This window comes from Limanda limanda, chromosome 1 (assembly GCF_963576545.1).
Source record: "Limanda limanda chromosome 1, fLimLim1.1, whole genome shotgun sequence".
Classification (NCBI taxonomy): Eukaryota; Metazoa; Chordata; class Actinopteri; order Pleuronectiformes; family Pleuronectidae; genus Limanda; species Limanda limanda.
Window position 1 is genome coordinate 24,600,378 of NC_083636.1, and position 16,847 is coordinate 24,617,224.

The window sequence follows — 16,847 nt, forward strand, 5'->3', positions numbered from 1 at the left end:
GGTAAAGCCTCAACTGCTAACTGACACTATGGATCACATGGTCTTATGGTCAGGATTAAACCAAAACCACCTCAGACTCAGACTCTCTTCCCCCTGATCAGTATGACCTTTTAACTCCCGGGGAGATAGGGAGGTGGGGTGGGGGGGGCTTACGTGCCGGACGGGACGTAAGACCAGTCTCGTCCTCTCCAAAGGACATAGATGAGTTAACACTGCCTCCTATATTGAAAATTATTAAGATTCAAAGAAAAAAGGAAAAGATTTTCATAGTAACTGTGAAAGAAAAAACAAACAATAAACGTATATATATATATATATATATATATATATACTTTTTTTCCTTATTACGCCTTGTAATTACAGCTACATCAAGTCATCATCACATGCCTCTATCCACCTTTAACATCTTAAACATTTTGATTCTCGAAACATGCACACACTTGTGATTCATATTAGATTATCAAGTAACATCCAAAGCAAACAAAAATATCTAAATGTATAAAATAATATAAAATATAACCCCTGTCTTCTTTGATGCATAATCTAGAGACGATTTCACAGACAATTTGAGATGCACTTGTAAGTACAGGAAGCTAATCAAGAGTTTTTGCAAGAGAAAGAAGAAAAGAAGGTACGGTACCTGTGGAAAAGCGGCTCTGACTTCTTGCTGAAGGTATCTTGTTAAAGAGCTTTTCACACTCCTCTCACCGGGGGCTCCACCCCCTCATGTGGGATTAAAAACTGGAGGCCAATCATAAGTTCAGAAACACACAGTTATAAACCAATAGAGCGCCACAATGATGAGCTGCAGCAGCACAGGCTGCCTCACGTTGAGCTGTGACCACCAAGGGTCCGATATCACTCTCTGGTTTGACCTTGAAAATATCAGCTGAAGCCGCACACTCATACACATGATCTCCCTTTTACTACTCTACTTCTTCCACTTCCTGATCTCCCTGGTGACCCTGACACCTCCACCTAATAGCAACTTCAGAAAACACATACAAATAAGAAAGGGTAAACTAGATTGCTCATATATAACATGCTTACTCATATATATATATATATATATGACTCTAATTAGATATTACTCTATCATTACATTGGTTATTACTGCTCCCTTCATCTCTGTCAGACATTTTCTTTCGTATAAACTCATCTCATCAATGTTGTAAATTGCACTCTTGTCTGTCCTGGTAGAGGGATTCCTCACGTGAGTCTCTGTGAGGTTTAACCTCTTAATACGTTAGTTCTCCCTTACTCTTGCTGAGGGTTAACGGCACAGGATGTCGCACCTTGCTAAGCCCTATGAGGCTAATTGCTATTTGTGAATAAGGGCTATACAAATACAATTTGATGAAGGTCTATGCTGGTTAAAGAGTAAGTCTATTTCACCTGTGCCTATATAGGATCATCTTCCTGCCTGACAATAGCAGCCTCATTGCAGACGGTTACTGAGCTCTTGTGTTGGAACACCGCTCCTCCACCTGCTCTGGACTGGTTGGAGGTAATCACCTGCTGGGACCCTGGACTCTGAACACATACAATCTGCTAATTCATTCATTCCCCTTTACAGGTTTTATGTTGAACACTTTAAAACCTTTTGCCTCAAAGTCAGTGTTCTGAATGTGTGGATTCCAGCCGTTCATTGAAAAACAAACAGGTTGTTTTTGAGTATTTGGCTGTGTTGCATTTCCTGTGTGTGGTATTGTTTCTGCATTTGGTGTTTTTTTTGTTTTTGTTTATATATTCGTTCTTGGTTGTGTTTTACGTTTTTGGTTGTAAGCGTATTTAGTTGTTTTTTGTATTTGTTTGTGTTTGCCCTGTTTAGTTGTGTTTCACGATATTGCAATTTGGTTATTTGTTTGTTTTCAGTGATTTGTAGCCATTTCTTGTTTGGTTGTGTATTCTGTGTTACATATTTTTGTCTGTGTTTGGTTGTGAAGCAAATTTCCTTTGTTGATATCTTGGTGTCTCCACTAATTTCATTATGAAAACAACTTGCAACTGTATCAAAATTAAAATGTCGCTTTTATTTTTAAGCCTGGAGTGTGTAAATATCTGTACATTACACAGAGAAATGAATGGGAAAATAAAACAGCAGAAGTAGAATTTCAAAGAATACAGTAGTATAAGAAATCAAGGGTCTTGTACATTAAAGGGCTTTAAAGATTCCTGACATCAGGAACGGGACAAAATAATGAATAAACCTAATAAAACTCTGTAACAGTCTCCTACCAGGATCACAGTAATCTGGAGGAAAGAGGGGAGAACATGCTATATTCATGCTAGAAACAGGTTTAGAGTCTATAGACTTTCATTCAAAATCAATAGTTAGACATTACTATTTTACTTAAAAGACAACAAAGTTTAAAATATGATTAAATGATCATATGACAAGGAACTAATAATTATAGTGATACATAGAAAACAACTTGAGTTGCTGGGTTTTGTAGAATGTCAGAAACCTTTAGGCCGATTCTTTAAAAAAGAGCAAACATGAAGATATAAAGTCAGAAACCTTTCTGTATAAAATGACTAATATAAGAAGAACAGACGTGATTGGAAGCCATTGATGTGTTTTTGATTGTCAAGATGAATAAAAATGTCTTCTCTCTGTTTTGGAATGTTTTCAAGCTATTTTTTCTGTAACATGCAACAGAATATAAACTGGAACCACAGAAAAATGTTTTAACAAATGAATGCAGATATAAAAATGTTGAAATGAAGCACATGCCAAGATCTCCTGTTACTTTGAGCATCAACAACACCAACAGACATAGGAGTCAGTGCAAATTCAGGTAGATTAAATATTTGAACTGTACTCTGTGCAGCTGTTTAGGTAACCCAGTGTATTTCTACACATATAAATTCTTCACACAACAGGCTGGATTAACAAGAGACGATCTCAGCCAAGGACCCAGACTTTCAGATCCCCAAAAATCTGGGTGTCAAGACCATTATTATTTCTCTTTCTGGGGGAAATGTTTGCATGGTGTCAACAATAAATATAGTAGAATATGTGATGCAAATTAGATTTTTAAAAAATGACCTTATTTCCTCAGTAAGAATTTGCCGTTTTTTATGTAAGATATTCTTAAGGAAAATTCTAGAGGATACGACTGGAACACAGTCCACTACAGAGAATTGAGCATTATGGGTTGTGTCTCTAAAGGCTGGTGTCATGTGTTTTGTTGTCACATAGAAAACAAAAGAAATGACCACAACAAACGTTTCCATCCCGTGTAGCTGCTGAGCTTCCTCGTTGCGTCTTGGTAAATAAATTCTGAAGCAGCCACACCGCCAAGTGGGGCCTCCCAATAAACCAGCATCCAGACATTGTCACACAGGGACGGTTCATATGGGCCCAGCAGCTCACTTGGTCCCTCAAGCAGGTTAATCTGGCCATGATCATACCAACTATACAAAACTCATCTGACAGTGTTTATGTGCAAGACTACAGAGGCAGATTGTTTGGTATGTACAGTGTGGTAGCAGCAACTGGTTACTTTCTAGTGCCACTTTCAGTAGCTAACATGTTGTTTCTACAGTCATTACTGTACAATTGTATGGCAGAGTTGTGTATGTTTCACAGTCCATTCTGTTTACTGTAATATACACATCAGATATTCATACAACAAGGCACATTTTCTCCTGAGATCCCTAAGCACAATAAATTGCAGTGTTTCCTGCCTTATCTTAAATTGTTGGCCCTGTGTTTATGCTGGAAAACATAGTTGTTTGTGTGTATTTAAAGATGTAACTAGCCAGGTGGTACTCGGGGTTCAATCTTCAGTGACAGCTCATAGAGGGTATCTTCATCCATCACTAGCGTCTTATCCAGGAGGAACTGAGTCACCTGGAGGGGGGGGGGGGGGTAGGACAGAGGAGACAGTTACAATACAATCATTCATTCCACAAAAATAAACTTGTACTGTTAAAGGGCAGCTGTTTTAAAAGTATGTTTTAAACGCACCTTGGGTTGGTGCTCTATCCTGTAAGGTGCTTGCTGGAACTGACGAATCTCCCGGATGATATGAGAAATCTGAGAGAGCGGAGGCATAGGGTCAAGACAACGCTTTAGAATAAGAGGGTTCTGAGCTGATCCTAAAGGTTTCACAGTCAAACTCTCTCTGAACACAGTAACACCATGAAAAGAAATGGATAAAAGCTTTTTCAAACACCGTGTGCTGTGCACACTGCTTTTAACATGTGTAGAAGACTATATTGTTACCATCCTCATCTTGGAGAAGTTGACCAGGCCCTCCTCAGTGAAGTTGGGTGTTCCTTCCTCAATGAAAGCCAGGTCAGTCAGGTACATGCCCAGGTACGGCACACATGGCGGGTTACAGCTACAAAACACACACACACACACACACATACAAACTTTAGACTTGATTTACCCAAGGAAAAATCTGCCTCTGAGAATTAGCTGAATTTACTTTTTAAGAGTCTCTCTGAGATTCTTGAACCTCCCCTCGGATGACACCGTCTTCTGCAGCCTGTCCATCAGCGCCTTCGTCTAGAAAGCACAAATTGACAAATGACAAAATTACACAAAGAAACATCATGTGGATGGATAACAGCTATTTAATGAGGGGATATCAACCTGCTTGCAGACTTTGGCCCAGGTCTTCTTCAGCCTGTAGATGGCACTGCGGTTGAGAGCTGAGGTGATCTCCAGCACGCCATTGTAGTTGTTGAGGCAGCGACAGATATCAGCCACCGCCAGCCATTTTTCTATGGAGCTGGCCCTGGAGCCCACGTCAGTGTGGGTCATGATCTGAGACGCCACCAGGTTGCTCATCTGTACAGAGAGGGACACTTCAAATGCTTAATGTGATGTCAAAGCTAAATCACCCCCGTGGGAATATGGTGAATATATACCTCAGGTTCATAAATGAAACTGCAAAAGCTTATAACATCATAACCAGGTTACACTCAGTGGGAGCGACACAAAGTCTTACATCATTAAAGTGCTGGCTGGTCTTCATGATGTACGGAGTCCTCTCAGTTTTGTCAATCTTCATCCAGCCCTGACCGAGGAACTCCCTGCAGGACAGGAAACCTTCAGCATCGTACACACACTCCGCTATCACTGCATGACGACTACTTCACAGAAACTGCTGTGGTCACATGTCATGATTCGGCCTCTGTCTGGAACTTTGGCCGGACTTGATTTGTCTTGTGAATCTTTTTGTTGGACTTATTGTATTTAGGTTTGGAGTTTAGGATGCGACTTATTTTCCTTGCGTTGAATTCTTTGATTTGAATTCAAATTAGATTATTGGATATTCTGTTTAGGAGTTTTGGAATTTCTTGGCCCATCTGCCTACAAACTGTCAGCATGCTTTCCTGTTAGTTAAATTCACCAAATATATTGCACACACACGACTGCTTCTGGGTGCTAATGGCAATCTTACATTTCAAATAAAGTTTTAAAGACTTTTAAACATTCATGAAGATGACAAGGAAATTACCGACCTGTATAATAACGAGTTACCAAGATGTCTATTTTGTTTTGTGCACTTTGCTGTTTCAAACCGCTTTGTGTGATGTAGTGGATGCACTTACTCATAGGGAATACTCCTGAACACAATGTGATCCAGCAGTGTGATCTGTTCTGCCATTTCCATCGCCGACAGAGACTCAAAACACTCAGCTTTAGGACTCTCCGCCTAAAGACACGCACACAAAAACCCCAGCAAATAATAAATATATTTGTACAATATGTATTTGAATGTGTACAGACTTACATAATGATATTACCATATATTTCAAAGAACTACGATACCACACAAACACAAAGCTAACTTTGTGTACTGTGAAACCAGCTATCAGTGTTGCGGGGTTGTGACACAGTGCACAGTAACTAGAACTGGAGCTTTTCTCTGAGGGAGCAACATGATTCTTACCGCGATGAAGTGTAGCAGGGGACAGCTTTTCTGTTCCATGATCAGGAGACAAATGATTTAACAGTTGCTCAGAGCTTTATTTAGTAAAAGCTACTCTACATGAGTAAATCCCTACTGTGATGTAATAACAGGTGGAAATACTGACCATTTGTAATATGTCCTCTATCTTCAGCTGAGCATCGTCTTGGTCTTCTTGAGAAAGGGCACTGAAGAGCAAAGCAGAGGAACTATGTTAACTTTACTTCTATGATGCCAATTTCAAGGTGGAAATAATAAGCATAATGGCTATGAATATGCACATTTGCACACCACATACACAGCACTATGTACGTCTTCAGGTTTAATATGCAATTTCTATACACTATTTAATCCATATTTCATCATTTTTATTTATTTATTTAATCTTTGTTAAAAGACAAGTTATATTAAATTTAAATGCTGCTTGTTGTTGATGCAACTAAGCTATGGAAAAGTCTTTTATTGCATCTTCCTCTCGTATATATATATATATATATATATATATATATATATATATATATATATATATATTAGATCCAAATAATTTGTTAAAATTCTTTTCTCAATATCTGAGAATAAAAATGACAATAAAGACGCAAGGAGCTCCAGATATGAATGGATTTCCTGTTGTTGCTTTAAAAATACAAGATACAGATTTGAGGTTCAATAAATTGAAGTAATAAAATATTAACTACTAATATACTACCAATTATGATAAATGCATATATATATTTATAGAGTGAGAGAGAGAGAAAACTGCAGTAGACATTCATACTAATAATTTATGTCTGAGAAAAAACAGGGGTGCACTAAATATTGGTTTAAACTTAATTTGCATATGATGTTTTGATGTAATTAACCAACTTGGAAAAATCATCTGTTTACTGAAATTTGTTTTCAGAACATTCAATGGTGTCATGTTATTAAATGAATCAAAAGAACCGATATAACAGCAAACATAATACATTAACTATTAAATACTTAGGTTGTGGAACGGGGGACAATAAACAACAAATATATGCAAATAATGTCCCCATAAACCTAATCAGTTTAAAATGCAGTTTCTAGTGTGGGGACTCTGCACCTTAATATGTTGGTTGTAGCTTTCCTCTCTTGCGGCAGCAGGTCTGGATCCCGCAGCACCTCGTCCAGGAGACTGATCACCCCCATCTTCAGTTCACTGTTCATGTCAAAGTCCTGATGGACAAACACATTTATACACATAATGTAACAGTTACAGTTATACCACATGATTGCACATTTGCACTTGAGCTCATCACACTGAATCAAAGCACATCAACCACAAGAGCTAGTAGAGGAGATTGTAGAACTAATCTTTTACAATCAGACTATTCCCATCGAGCAGCACACACCTGGAACACTGCACTCATAGAAATAACTAGACAATCACAACTATAAACTAATTCTCCAGTTCTGTAAAACAATGGTTACTGGAAAAGTTTCGTCATCGTCATTTTAGTATCGTATTCATTGTTATTTTTCTCCTTTTCATAGTCAAATTTTTACTTAATGTTGTATACTGTGGGTTTTGCCTGAGTACGTTTATTTTTCACTTACCCACTTAGCGTTTTCTAATCCTTCAGATATTTGTGATGTCCATGTGCCTATGTGTTTTTGTCTATGTATATACTATAATATAGACTGTCATTATATGAACTGGATGTGCTTTGTGTCTGTATATGTACTAGGTTTTTTATATGCATGTCTAAGTGTTAGCTGTAAGTTTGTTGTCTGCTTGTTTTTGTTCATTTGTTTACTGTTAGTTGTTTTTATTTTTAACATCAACCTGCCATGGGACTGTAGATAAAATGTTTTAAAGGCTAACTCTGATACATTAATATGAACCATTGTTTTCATATTAATTAATTTAATTTAGTAAGTAAGTAAAGTACATGTAAAGTCAAGTTTGACAACATTTTTGTACAATGATAAGGTCTTCATCATTATATTGGTTTTATATTAGTTTGTCCCATGACACTGACCCACTCAATGTAAGAACTATTTAACACTTCAGCACTCATCACTGCCAACAAACCGTGATGTCTCCCACATGGAGCCAGAGCCACGTTTTCAATCGATCAGAACAAATAACAAATGTTCCCTTTTCACACAACATCCAGGTACAGAAGTAGAATCTTATATAATCTGGAATGAAAATGATCGTCCTGTAGCGTCCCTAGGGACGAGGCTGACCTTTCTGAATGCGTCCTGGGAGGGAGAAAAGACACTCAGCGCAAAGAGCACCCCCACCAGGGAATAGTGACAGGAGTAAGGGGGGGGGGGGTTGATGGCAATGAAAACAGATCACAACAGACTCTTTCAGGTGAACTCTAAGTCATGTCATGGAGAGAGAAGTAGACACAAGCTTCTTTACAGAGCTGTGAAGAAACGGGGTTAATAGTAAAGTGGTATTGTAAACAATCATTAATCATCAAGCTTATCTACAACATTTTCACACACAAAACAAATAGCTGCTGGAAACTTGTGAAAATACAATTAAGTGTGACTTTGTATGTGACCACACTAAACCACCGGCAGACATCTGTCAACCAACAAGTCGCATCAGCTAGTGACAGTGGTTTGCCTCCATGAGGGGATGCACAGCCAGTAGACAGTGGTTTGCTGCTGCACAGGTTAAAGGACCCGCCTGGAGGATCTACTGACATCTTGTGGCTGTTGCACATTTCAACAAGAACCAAGTGAATGATTATGTAGGAAAACCAATGGCCGCATCAGGCAACATAAAAATCTGAGAGGACTATAGTGTTGTCTGTTCTGGAGCTAACAGCCAGGTCTCTTCATGGGATAACAAACCTGTTTTAACTCATTACTTTAGCCTTTTTTGCCATTTAAAGCACAAAAAAACACTTTTTGTGTTGATTTCAAAAGCTCTCAAGTCATTCAAGGTATATCTTGTACCCTTTTAAACTTAAAATGTATTTGTATTCACCCGGTCTCACTGATGACCTCTCTCAGAATCTGTACACTCTGTGTGGACTCACCTGGGAGTGTTTGGAAACCCAGTGTCTCAGCACATTGAGAACTCTGTTGGTTGCAGCTCTGCGGATGATGAATTCTTTGTCACAGGTTTTTTCGGAATTACTGAAACCTGGGAGAAATAAAATGAAAAGATCAGGCTGACGATTTCACACAATTGAACAGCCAACTAACTGTAATTACTGGCAAACATTGGAGCTCAAGTTCCAACAAAACAGCATTTCTTTGCCCCAGCTGGAGGTCTCTTTGACCTTCTCTTGCCGTGCTCACCCTGGGAGCTGCTATGCCCAGCAGCAGCGGTGGCGATGGCAAAAGCAGAAGCCGGCGACATTGTGCAGCGAGAGTTCTCTCCTGGTGAGACTGCAAGACATTAGAAACAGTATTAAACACCAGTCAGAGACACAGCGGCACATTGCCTGCTCTGCGTGTGTAGAATGAGATGTGTGGGTCCATGTTGCACCTCCTGGCTGTCGGAAGCGGAGGTGCCTCGGCGTCGAAGGTGATCGACAGGGAGACATGTCGCCCGGCTCGCTGCTAGCAGGCATTTCCGGAAGAAACTTGTCCAGAGATACTGTCTCCAAGACAGCTGTTAGGAAAAAAGAAGTCACACAACACCTGTTTTGACTATGTGATTATATGATCAGTTCTGTAATCTACATACTTTATTGTCTGTTAAGGACAAGCCCACCAATTTATATACTATATGGACAAAAAGGATACAGATAATTACAACCTGTTTGATAAAATGCATACGTCATTGTCCATGACAGAGTGTCACTGTCACAGTCTGCTCATCTCCTGTCTGCTGGTATTTTTCCACTCCTCTGTCTCTGCTCCACTCTACCTGTTAGCCACGCCCCCTCATCAGGCCAACTCTCCACACCCTGCCCTGGCTGCATATAAGCCTGCTCCTGTCTCTGCTTCAGTGCCAGATTGTCTTGCGTAAATGCCTGACCTCCAGCATTTCTCTCTCCGGCCTGCTACCTGTTATCTGCCTGCTACCTGCCTGCTACCTGCTCCGGCCTGCTACCTGCTATCTGCCTGCTATCTGCCTGCTACCTGCTTGCTACCTGCTTGCTACCTGCTCCGGCCTGCTACACAGCTCACCACTGAACCTGTCTGCATCTAGGTAATCCTCCTGCTGTGGACCTTGCCTCCACTCAGCAACACCAGACTCACTCCTTGCCAGATCTCGCTGAAGATCACTGGGAACAAAGACTTTTCACCCTGCCACTGTTAAGAACTGTTTAAGACTGCAGTGAAAAATAAAGTTCATTACCAATTAAGATCTCGTCTGCCTGTGCTGCATTTGGGTCCTCACCATACCCGTGAAAGTACAATCTGGCCAGACATGGACCCAGCGCACACGCCGATGGATCGCCTGGAGAAGGTAGAGGCGATGCTCCAGCACCACGAGGCGCTGCTGCTTTCGAACTCAGCAGATGTTCAACTGGCGGTGACTAAGCAGGAGCAGGCGGTTACCTTGCTAGCCTCGCAGGTCCAACAACTCGCCGCAGCTTTTGCTCAAGCTGTCCCTCTGCCTCCAGAACCAGTCCAGCCTCTACCAGTCCCGGCTGCCTCTGCTTCCGCCTCGGAGCCTCGTGTGGGGGTTCCTGAACGCTACGCCGGGGACGCGGAGGGCTGCCGCCCGTTCCTCACAAACTGTTCCATCCTGTTTGCCCTCCAGCCCCACACCTTCGCTTCGGAAGACGCCAGGGTGGCGTTCACCGTGAATCATCTGACGGGGCGCGCTCGGCTGTGGGGAACAGCCGAGTGGGAGCGTCGCACTCCAGCGTGCTCCACTTTCCAAGCCTTCGCCGCTGAGCTCCGCAAAGTGTTCGGAGAAGCTTCCCGAGGTCCGGACGCTTCTGGAGGGCTTCTAGGTCTGAAGCAAGGGTCTCGTTCAGTGGCCGATTACTCCATCCACTTCCGCAGCCAGGCTAGCTCCAGTGAGTGGAACCAGGCTGCCCAGTGCGACGCATTCCTGATGGGGCTCGCTGACTACATTAAAGACGAACTGATTTCGTACGACCTTCCCACCACTGTCGACGGCATCATCGAGCTGGCGTCCCGCATTGACCGTCGCATTCAAGCGAGACAGCGGGAGAAACATCAGGGGCTCGCAGGACGACGCCAGCCCGCCCCTTCACCAGCGGCTTCCGACGTATCGATGCTTTCTGGCTGCCGGTATTCAGGGGAGCCTGAACCCATGCAGGTGGGTCGGGCCAGTCTAACTCCAGAAGAGAGGAGGAGACGCCGCGAGGGGAGCCTCTGCCTGTATTGTGGCCAAGCGGGACACTTTATTTCCAGGTGCCCGCTAAAAGGTCGGGTTCATCAGGAAGGAAGGAGTTCCTGGTGAGTCATACATCTAGCTCCTCCTCCAGCCCACGATCCCTGTGCCAGGTCCGCCTGCTACTGCCTGAGGGATCCCAGACCCTCGCCACCCTCATTGACTCTGGCTCTGATGCCAACATTATGGACTCTAACCTAGCTCTGCAGCTGGGTGTCGGTCAGATTCCCCTGCCAGCTCCAGTTTCCACCAACGCTCTGGATGGCCGACTTCTGGGAACTGTGACCCACCTGACAGTGCCTATACGGATGTTAATTTCCGGGAACCACCATGAAACACTCCAGTTTCACATCCTGCACTCTCCTCGTCATCCTCTCCTTCTGGGGTTCCCATGGCTCCGACGTCACAATCCACACCTTGATTGGACCACAGGGGCGATCCTGGGGTGGAGTTCATCGTGTCACCAGGTCTGCCTCAAGCAAGCCGCCACACCACGACCTTCTGCCACGACCAGTTCTTCTACCGATGTGCTGGGGGTCCCGGCTGAGTATCTGGACTTCAGGGAGGTCTTCAGTAAGGCCAAGGCAACCTCCCTGCCCCCACATCGGCCCTATGACTGCGCCATCAACCTCCAGCCCGGTGCCACGCCCCCCAGAGGACGCCTGTATTCCCTGTCCGTTCCTGAGAGGGGGGCGATGGAGACATATATCAATGACGGTCTAGCGGCAGGCATCATCCGCCCTTCCTCGTCTCCGGCTGGAGCAGGTTTCTTCTTCGTGGAGAAGAAAGACAAGACACTCCGCCCCTGCATTGATTATCGTGGATTGAATGACATTACCATCAAGAACCGGTACCCCCTGCCTCTCATCTCCTCAGCTTTCGAGCTCCTAGAGGGGGCCACCATATTCACCAAGCTTGACCTGCGCAACGCCTACCACCTGGTCCGGATCCGCGAGGGGGACGAGTGGAAGACGGCGTTCAATACCCCCACTGGTCACTACGAGTACCTGGTGATGCCCTTCGGCCTCACCAACGCTCCTGCTGTCTTCCAGGCTCTGGTCAACGACGTGCTCAGGGACATGCTCAACAGGGTCGTCTTCGTGTACCTTGATGACATTCTGATCTTCTCCCGCTCCAGAGAGGAACATGTACATCACGTCCAGAAGGTCCTCCAACGTCTGCTGGAAAACTCCCTGTTCATCAAGGCCGAGAAGTGTGAGTTTCACGTCTCGTCTGTCTCCTTCCTGGGGTACGTCGTAGGGAGAGGGACCGTGGAGATGGACTCAGCCAAGGTTTCTGCCGTCACCACTTGGCCCGCCCCTGATTCCCGCAAGCAGCTGCAACGTTTCCTGGGCTTCGCCAACTTCTACCGGAAGTTCATCAGGGGCTACAGTTCGGTGGCGGCCCCCCTCACAGCTCTTACCTCCTCCAAGGTTCCGTTTCTCTGGTCCACGGCCGCCAATGACTCTTTTCTGGCCCTGAAGACACGATTCACCTCGGCCCCCATCCTCCAAATACCGGACCCTGAACGGCAGTTCGTGGTCGAGGTGGACGCTTCCGACTCGGGAGTGGGGGCTGTCTTGTCCCAGAGAGCAGCCTCCGACCAGAGGTTGCACCCCTGCGCATTCTATTCCCGACGTTTGACCCCGGCAGAGAGGAATTATGACATTGGAAACCGAGAGCTCCTCGCCGTCAAGTTGGCTTTAGAAGAGTGGCGACACTGGCTCGAGGGGACTAAACTGCCGTTTCTGGTATGGACTGACCATAAAAACCTTGAGTACCTCCAGTCCGCCAAAAGACTGAACTCCCGCCAGGCTCGATGGGCACTCTTCCTGACCCGCTTCAACTTTTCCCTCTCCTATGGACCGGGGTCCCGCAACGTCAAGCCCGATGCCCTGTCCCGTCAGTTCTCGGAAAAGGAGGGGGACAGGACCGACCCAGACACTATCCTGCCTTCTTCCCGTCTGGTGGCCACACTCACCTGGGAGATAGAGGAGAAGGTCAGGGTCGCCGCCCAAGACCAGCCCGGACCTAGTGCTTGCCCTCCCAACTGTCTGTTCGTCCCGCCTGACCTCCGGTCTGAGGTTCTACAATGGGCCCACAGCACTCAACTTACCTGTCATCCAGGGATCCAACGGACCAAGGACGTGGTGCGGCGCCGGTTCTGGTGGACGTCACTGGATGAGGACATTCGGGGGTTCGTCAATGCCTGTCCCACCTGCAACCAGCACAAGCCGGCTCATCATGCCCCTGCCGGTCTTCTACATCCTCTGCCTGTGCCTCATCGTCCCTGGTCGCACATTTCTTTGGACTTTGTCACCGGTCTACCACCATCCAGCGGCAACACTACTATCCTGACGGTGGTAGATAGGTTCAGCAAGATGGCACATTTCGTGCCCCTGCCCAAACTCCCATCTGCCAAAGAGACGGCTAAACTACTCCTCCTCCACGTCGTCCGTCTCCATGGCATCCCAGTGGACGTGGTCTCTGATCGGGGTCCCCAGTTCGCCTCAGTATTCTGGAGGGAGTTCTGCTCGCTCCTGGGAGCCACCGTCAGCCTGTCCTCGGGGTACCACCCCCAGTCCAACGGCCAGACCGAACGCAAGAATCAGGAGATGGAAACGGCACTACGTTGCATGACGTCTCAAGACCCTACTTCTTGGTCCGAACAGCTCCTATGGGTAGAATACGCCCACAACACCTTGACCAGCTCCGCCACCGGTCTCTCCCCCTTTGAGTGCACCTATGGGTTCCAACCACCGCTTTTTCCGGCACTTGAGAAAGAAACATCCTGCCCCTCTGTCCAGGACTTCATCCGCCGTTGTCGCAGGACTTGGACCCGAGCCAGGGCGGCTCTACTCCGGGCCGCTGACCGCTACACCGCGGCCGCCAATCGCCACCGCTCCAAGGCCCCAGACTACCAGCCGGGTCAGAAAGTTTGGCTTTCCACCCGTGATCTTCCCCTCCGGGTGGAATCCAAGAAACTGGCTCCTCGCTTCATCGGCCCGTTCGAGATCCAGGAGATCGTCAACCCAGTGGCAGTGAGGCTCAAACTCCCTAGATCCATGCGGGTTCATCCCACGTTTCATGTCTCCAAGGTTAAACCGGTCCAAGAGAGCGCCCTGGTTCCTGCCACACCACCTCCACCGCCTCCTCGCCTCATCGATGGAGGTCCCGCCTACACTGTCCGTCGTATCCTGCAGTCTCGCCGGCGTGGGAGGGGATTCCAGTACTTGGTGGACTGGGAGGGTTACGGCCCTGAAGAAAGGTTCTGGGTTCCTGGGAGGAACATCTTGGACCGCACCATCATCAGGGATTTCCATCGACGCAACCCCACCCAGACGTCCAGAACCAGGCCACCTCCCAGACCACATCCTCCGTCGGAGTCCCCAAACGACAGCGACGACAGTCTCCCCGGGACCAGGGTCTTGGAGATGGACGCTGGGCTCTCGGACGAGTATTAGCCCTCCTCCAGGCCCCCGCCTCCCACCCGGTTTGGTCCATTCGTCTTGGGACGTCGAGAGCCGTCCCTTGAGGGGGGGGTTCTGTCACAGTCTGCTCATCTCCTGTCTGCTGGTATTTTTCCACTCCTCTGTCTCTGCTCCACTCTACCTGTTAGCCACGCCCCCTCATCAGGCCAACTCTCCACACCTGTGACAGCCCTGGCTGCATATAAGCCTGCTCCTGTCTCTGCTTCAGTGCCAGATTGTCTTGCGTAAATGCCTGACCTCCAGCATTTCTCTCTCCGGCCTGCTACCTGTTATCTGCCTGCTACCTGCCTGCTACCTGCTCCGGCCTGCTACCTGCTATCTGCCTGCTACCTGCTTGCTACCTGCTTGCTACCTGCTCCGGCCTGCTACACAGCTCACCACTGAACCTGTCTGCATCTAGGTAATCCTCCTGCTGTGGACCTTGCCTCCACTCAGCAACACCAGACTCACTCCTTGCCAGATCTCGCTGAAGATCACTGGGAACAAAGACTTTTCACCCTGCCACTGTTAAGAACTGTTTAAGACTGCAGTGAAAAATAAAGTTCATTACCAATTAAGATCTCGTCTGCCTGTGCTGCATTTGGGTCCTCACCATACCCGTGACAGTCACTACGTGTGTTGCTCATGTGTATCTTGGAATTACTGAATCAGGACCTGCTATATTTTGTTATTGGAGCCGCTTCAGTTCACCCATCCAAGATATAATTTTCTTCTCAGAAGCTACTTTATTTATCTCTTTATTTTTCGTTCCTCCACAACCTGATCTGCCGCTGTTGTCATAGTGAACCCGCTGCAGCCAGATGGTGATCTAAGAGCCCTATTATTCCTCTGTAGGGTAATGGTGACCCATTTATGTCTCTCGTTTCATGAGTCGTTTTTCTGCTGACAGACTGTATCTGTGATGTGTCCGATTCAAGTATAATATTGAAATAAATGTATCTATTAATACTTTCAGAACTTGATGTCACCTTTTCTGTGGGCGGCTCTTATTTGAAAATTAGATGTACGAGGAAAGATGAGCTATCTAAACTTTATGCATTTACCTGTTTCTAAAACACAACGTCATAACAGAACAACAGCCAGTGTTGGGGAGTAACGGAATACATGTAACGGCGTTACGTATTTAGAATACAAATTATGAGTAACTGTATTCCGTTACAGTTACAAAATAAATAGATGGTATTCAGAATACAGTTACATTGTTGAAATCAGTGGATTACATGATGGTACTTCTCGAGTTTATTCACTCTCTCGTAAATCCACCGGCGGCAAAGCCCCCAGGAAGCAGCTGGAGACCAGGGCTGCCGTAAGAGCGCCCGGGCCCCCGGCGGCGTGAAGGAGCCTCACCGCTACCGGCTCGGGACACAGGCCCGGGACCGAGGCTCTGAGAGAGTTCCGTCGCTACCAGAAATCTACGGAGCTGCTGATCGCCAAGCTGCCCTTCCAGCGCCTGGTGAGAGAAGACCGACCTGCGCTTCCAGAGCTCCGCTGTCATGGCTCTGCAGGAGACCAGCGAGGCACGCAGGGTTCACACCGGACGCTGAAGCGCCGGGCAGCGCTAATAATATCACCCGTTGACCCAGAAGTATAAAAGCATTTAGTCACTTGTTGCTCCAACATTAACTGCAACCGCGTCCCAATTTAATGTCATCTATCTTCAAGAACTTCTCCGCTGTTTGCTCCGTTCAATGTCGGGTGTCGAGGGTAAATTACGTATTCTCCGCCCCCCCCCCCCCTCTCTTTTTATCTTTATGACTGCTTGTGTGTCTGTAGTGGATGGGCAGAGGGGGGCATTTAATAATGTGATCGTTAAAATATTAAAATTAAAACTCAGAAGGGGAATACAAACTATGGGATGCATACTTTATCATTTATATCATATAAAATGTCATCAATATCGTTTAAAATCATTTTTCAGTGTGTTTCCTAGAGCGATACGCTCGCGTCAAGCGCAAAAAAAAATAGACTCGACGCCGAAGCGATCGCCGCATCGGCGGAGAGAGAGAACAACGCCGCAATCATACACTTAAAAAATGCAATACAAACCGGAAGTATTCCAAGTATTCAGAATACGTTACTCAGATTAGTTAATGTAATGGAATACGTTACAGATTA

General features: G+C 45.9%; 1 protein-coding gene across 1 annotated transcript in view; it reads right to left on the bottom strand.

The window, feature by feature from the left end:
* Nucleotides 1–3,115: 3,115 nt before the first annotated feature.
* The window catches only part of rasgrf2a (Ras protein-specific guanine nucleotide-releasing factor 2a), a 39,853-nt gene continuing 26,121 nt past the window's right edge, over nt 3,116–16,847 (bottom strand). Inside the window, exons 17-29 of the mRNA XM_061074083.1 lie at nt 9,412–9,537; nt 9,222–9,311; nt 8,957–9,063; nt 7,018–7,130; nt 6,061–6,121; nt 5,916–5,945; nt 5,575–5,678; nt 4,968–5,052; nt 4,610–4,807; nt 4,443–4,522; nt 4,235–4,352; nt 3,977–4,045; nt 3,116–3,859 (exon numbers count right to left, since the gene is read on the bottom strand). Of these exons, the coding sequence (XP_060930066.1) occupies nt 3,764–3,859; nt 3,977–4,045; nt 4,235–4,352; nt 4,443–4,522; nt 4,610–4,807; nt 4,968–5,052; nt 5,575–5,678; nt 5,916–5,945; nt 6,061–6,121; nt 7,018–7,130; nt 8,957–9,063; nt 9,222–9,311; nt 9,412–9,537 (1,277 nt within the window). The 3' untranslated portion in view covers nt 3,116–3,763. The remainder of the gene's footprint in view (nt 3,860–3,976; nt 4,046–4,234; nt 4,353–4,442; nt 4,523–4,609; nt 4,808–4,967; nt 5,053–5,574; nt 5,679–5,915; nt 5,946–6,060; nt 6,122–7,017; nt 7,131–8,956; nt 9,064–9,221; nt 9,312–9,411; nt 9,538–16,847) is intronic.